Here is a 5,058-nt window from a genome sequence, read left to right on the forward strand (position 1 = left end):
TTATCACCCCCTTAGTTAGGGAAAAATAATAAAATTAAAAAAATGTATTTAATTCCATTTCCCTCTTAGGGTAAGGGCTAGGGCTAAATTTAGGGTTAGGGTTGGGGCTAAAGTTAGGGTTAGGCTATGTGCACACGTAGGAAATGTGGTGCAGAATTTTCTGCACTAAATCTGCATCTCCTGGCAGAATCCGCAGGTGCGTTTTTTATGCGTTTTTTATGCGTTTTTAGTGCATTTTTTGTGCGTTTTTATGCGTTTTTTGTGCAGATTTTACCACTGCAGATTTCTATTAATGGAGGGGTGCAGAAACGCTGTAGAAATGCACAAAAGAAGTGACAAGCACTTCTTTGAAATCTGCAGCGTTTCTGCGCAGATTTTTCTGCACCATGTGCACAGCTTTTTTTTTCACATTGATTTACATTGTACTGTAAATCACAGTGCAGTTCTGCAGCGTTTCTGAGGCAGAAAAATCTGCTGCAGTTCTGCACCAATTCTGCACTAAATCTGCATCGTGTGCACATACCCTTAGGCTATGTTCACACGTTCAGGATTTCCATCCTTTTTTTTCCCTGACTGAAACCGCAGGTCTCTGCAGAAAACGCATGTGCGTTTTTTGGTGCGTTTTTGATGCGTTTTTTAGTGCGTTTTTTACTGCGTTTTTTGATGCAGTTTTGTCTGCAGATTGTCTGTGTTTGACAGAAATAAAGTTTACTGCAGTGGGGGAAAAAAAAAAAAAAATGATGTCATTTCCTTGTCCAACCCTTTTCTTCTTCCATCCTCCATTTTGGAACTTACACATCAAAATGAGTGGACGTGCTGAGCGTCGTCCAGATGACAGCCCACGGATCCAGCTCCGCACGCCACACCGGATTGCGATCCTGGGGTTGATGCTTCTAATTCTGAATCGACATGCACGTCAGGTAAGCAGATGTCTGTTTGTTTTATATATTGGGTTATGGGTACATGTCGACGTTCTGGAAACGCTGTATGTTTGGCGCTGCGTGTGGCCGCAGCGCCAAACATGCAGCGTCCACATGTCAGCATACTGGAGGTGATGTCATGAAATCACGTGTCCACTTTGTGTCATCCGTCAGCCCTGCGACTCCGGACAAGCTGCGCGTCTTTTATGATCACAGCATGTCCGTGTTCCTTGTTGTGAAACTGCGGCTCCGCAAGGAATAAAACAGGGCCCTATGCGTCGGGTGTGATGATGCTGGATTTGTACAATGAACACATCTGGCATCATTGCGTCCCAGAATGGGGTGGGCCTTCCTGAATGTGGACACGTACCCTTACATAATCGGCATTGTTTTCCAGGCATGTTTGATATATTTTTCTAATTGTTGTGTTTACAAAATATTTTTTTATTTTTCTATATAGCGGCAGCAGAGAAGACGTGTGCAGAAACGATTGTGGGTGCACCCGCTTGTAGCAGACCGAACTGAGAAGGGGCACTTTCATGTGCTGTACAATGATTTGAGGAGGTAAGTAGAAATATATAGAATGACTAATTTACCTTTTTTTGCTAGCAATACTTGTGAAGTAACCCTTTTTTGTTGTTCTTTTGCAATTTTCAGATATCCTGAAAAATTTATATCGTTTTGTCGGTTACCAATTATTGCATTTGACAGACTGCTTACCATCCTGGCACCCCATTTAACACTGCAAGACACGGTGATGAGGAAGTCCATCTCTGCTGAAGAAAGGCTGCTCATCACCTTGCGGTAAGTAACAATTTTTTGGGGGGAATGTTGTTAGGTCTGTATTTTACTTGTGTCTCTGTGTCCAGTATGTGTGATTAAACCCACCCAGTCCTCTTGTTGGACAGGGGGCACACATACACACACACACGTGAGATACGGCTGAGTGTTGCATGGTAAACCCCGGCTCTGCCGCCTGCACTCTGGAGCGGAGTCTGCACCCACATACCAATACATGGAGCCGCACGCTCCACAACGGAGTGCATGCAGCAGGTCCGGGGATTACCATGCAACACTCGGTCATATCTCGCATGCGTGTGTGCACAAGTCCCATCATGCCTTTTATTAATGTTTTTAACACCCTTTGTGTTGTGCTGGGTGTTAATGCCAGCATTATTGAATGGTGCTGGACGCATATAATAGCGGCCTTAACTTGTGACATGTTGTAATTAGCTTTTTGTGTGACATTTCTAATTTTCTTTTTTGTTTCTTTGCAGATTTTTGGCCACAGGAGAGAGCTATACATCCCTGCACCTCCAATTTAGAGTTGGTAAATCTACCATCTCTAACATTGTGAGGTGTACATGTACCGTCATCTGGCAGAAGTTGCAGCCAATGGTGATGCCTTCCCCAACCGAGGAGACTTGGCTGCAGGTTGCAGCAGGCTTTCAGTCTGTGGCCAATTTCCCAAACTGCATAGGTGCAGTCGATGGTAAACATGTTAGGGTTCAGCAGCAACCACGATCAGGATCACGCTTCTTTAATTATAAGAAGTATTTTTCAGTGGTCCTGATGGCGGTGGCTGATGCCCATTACAAATTTGTTGCCATTGACGTTGGTGCCTATGGTAGTACTGGGGATTCTCGGGTGTTGCGAACGTCACAGATTGGGATGCAAATTCTTCGAGATGGCGGCACGCTCCCAGCCCCACGACCTTTGCCGGGTTCCACACATCCAGTGCCCTTCGTGATGGTATCGGATGAGGCGTTTCCCTTAACGACAACCCTGCTGCGCCCATACCCACGAAGGGGACTGGATGCCCGACGGAGGATTTTTAATTATCGGCTGAGTCGTGCACGCAGATATGTGGAATGCACCTTTGGGATCATGACTAGTCAGTGGAGGATCTTTCACACTGCCATTCAGTTGGACACAGACACCGTTGATGCTGTGATAAAGGCTTGCTGTGTACTCCACAACTATGCTTGTGAGTACAACACTGACGTTGATGTGGAGTACCAGCAGCCAGTATTTAATCCAGTGGTCAACGGGGGTCTGGGCAGGCCGTCCAACTCTGGTGTGCGTGTAAGAGAATCCTTCACTGACTACTTTATGAGTCCTGAAGGTGCCGTGCACTGGCAATACTCCTGTGCTGGTGTTGAGCAGCCTGACCAGCAGAGAAGGATGCATCTACACTGACCCCCCCAAAAAAATGTTGCCGACATCGCTGATAACAGTTTTGAAAACATCCCGAAGAATGATAAACGCCAGCAACCAACACAAAAGTTTGAAAAAAAAAATTTTTGTTTCATGTTACCAAAAACAGTTTTAAAAAATTGGTTGTAATATAAATAAAAAATCTATTTTGGTTTAATTTGTTTTCTTTTTTTTTTTTTATGTCTAAAAAATTGTTGGTGTTTTACGAAAATAATAGCAGTATGACGTATACAATTGTTAACACATCAACCCATAAACCACTAATTGATAGCCCATAAACCCAGGATAGCGGCCTTGTCCCCATTGTAATAAAGAAGAGAATATTTTGTGTGAAATATAATTTATTTAAAAGAACCCAAATTCTTTGTAATCTTTACAAAAGATTTTTCAATTAGAAAAAAAAAAAAAAAAAAAAAAGCCCCTTTCAAATCCAACAGGCAACTGGAGCTAAAAAAAAAAAAAAAGGAACTTTGTGCAACTGAAAACTTTTGCCCACGTTCAATTCAGAAATGTATATTCGGGAGAATAGAGGAAATTTGTTCCCTCAGATTGATACGGTGCTCCCCCCATATGCTGCGAACTGCCTCTGTCTCCAGAACTTCCTTGGCTGTGGGCCAAATACTGGGGTCTGGTAGCTGTTGTTTCAGGTGTTCGGTGTCGGGGCCTGAAAAGTCCCAACACCCCCATCAGAACCTCATTGTAGGGAGAAATCGGAGCAGGGTCCTCCAGAGCAGTGAGGGACATCTGGACCATAGACATGAAAAGAGATTGTCTATCCGGTGGCAGGGAGCGTGTTTTTCTGGCGACAGTTTGTGCAAAGGAGTCGCAATGGTCATCGGAACTAGATTTTTTTTAAATAAATCTAATGTGTCACAAGCTATTTGGACCGTTTGGTCATCTTGGTTCTTCTTTGTTTTTTTTTTGTTTTTTTCTCTGCTGCCACCGGATAGACAGCTCTCTTCTCCACTCTCACAGCTTCTGCGGAATCAGATGCTTCAGCAGCTGCTGAACTAGATGTTGATGCAGCAGCTGCTGAAGTGGATGCTGATTCAGCAGAAGCTGTGGGAGTGGAGGTAGAGATGGTCCTTCCCACTCCAGAGGAACTGCCTGCTCCATCCTCTTTGTCGCTGTCCTCCAAATCAGCTACCGACATGTTTCCTTCCGTCCTGTTGGTGAAAAAAAAAACATTAACTTTTCGCACAACATATTATATATAAATAATCGTGTGGAGTGGATTTTAACTTACTTTCTCAATGTCCTACTGGTCACAAGAAACTGCAGCTCTTCACTAAAGGGGAATTTAGTTTTGCTTGGCGAAGAGCCACTCTTTGAGCATTCATTGAGGAACTTTGTAAAACGGTCTCTGATGGAGCGCCAACGTTTCCTCACATCGTTATCTACCAAAAAAAGGTTACAAAATACAACAACATTTTTTGAGAGATCTAAACAAATTATATTTTTAATATACTCAAGGTTTACTAAATAAATTTAATTAAAATTACCGATTTGCTGCTGTGTAGTCCCAGGATATTTGTCCCAATCCGGGATAAGGTCGCGCACTATTTTTGTCCAGGCTAGTTCCCTGAAGTACTTATCCTTGTGTGATTCATCGGCTGGGTCCCACAAGGCCGGATAATCACGAACCTACAATAAATACAATAGTGTCATCTCATAATCTATAGCACGACCAAGTAATGTTACACAAATGCTGGAAATATTTCAAAGTAACCCCTAATAAATGAACACAAGCACAAACTGAAAACACAAACACCAATAAAAACGTTTGTGTGCAGTTGTTTTACTACTAGCTCTGTCGCCGTCAATCCTGAGCGGTGCGTGCGACAATCAACAACATTAAGTAAAAAACCGACTATAAACTGAAATAGTTAGGGTAGGGTTAGGGCTCATAACCCTAAGCACC

General features: G+C 43.2%; 1 protein-coding gene and 1 long non-coding RNA gene across 2 annotated transcripts; one reads left to right on the plus strand and one right to left on the minus strand.

Moving 5' to 3' along the window:
- Positions 1-583: 583 nt before the first annotated feature.
- Positions 584-3,282, plus strand: LOC138673904 (uncharacterized). The gene is made up of 4 exons (XM_069761940.1): positions 584-920; positions 1,381-1,484; positions 1,578-1,724; positions 2,198-3,282. The coding sequence occupies exons 1-4, from the start codon at positions 603-605 to the stop codon at positions 3,117-3,119; spliced, it is 1,491 nt and encodes a 496-aa protein (XP_069618041.1). The 5' UTR covers positions 584-602; the 3' UTR covers positions 3,120-3,282.
- A 339-nt stretch (positions 3,283-3,621) lies between these two features.
- On the minus strand, positions 3,622-4,811 carry LOC138673915 (uncharacterized). Its single transcript, XR_011320369.1, has 3 exons — positions 4,640-4,811; positions 4,384-4,534; positions 3,622-4,303 (listed from the first exon to the last, which is right to left on the minus strand). It is a non-coding gene; the product is annotated as an uncharacterized lncRNA (long non-coding RNA).
- Positions 4,812-5,058: the final 247 nt, after the last annotated feature.

This window comes from Ranitomeya imitator, chromosome 1 (genome assembly GCF_032444005.1).
Source record: "Ranitomeya imitator isolate aRanImi1 chromosome 1, aRanImi1.pri, whole genome shotgun sequence".
In the NCBI taxonomy this organism is placed as follows: Eukaryota; Metazoa; Chordata; class Amphibia; order Anura; family Dendrobatidae; genus Ranitomeya; species Ranitomeya imitator.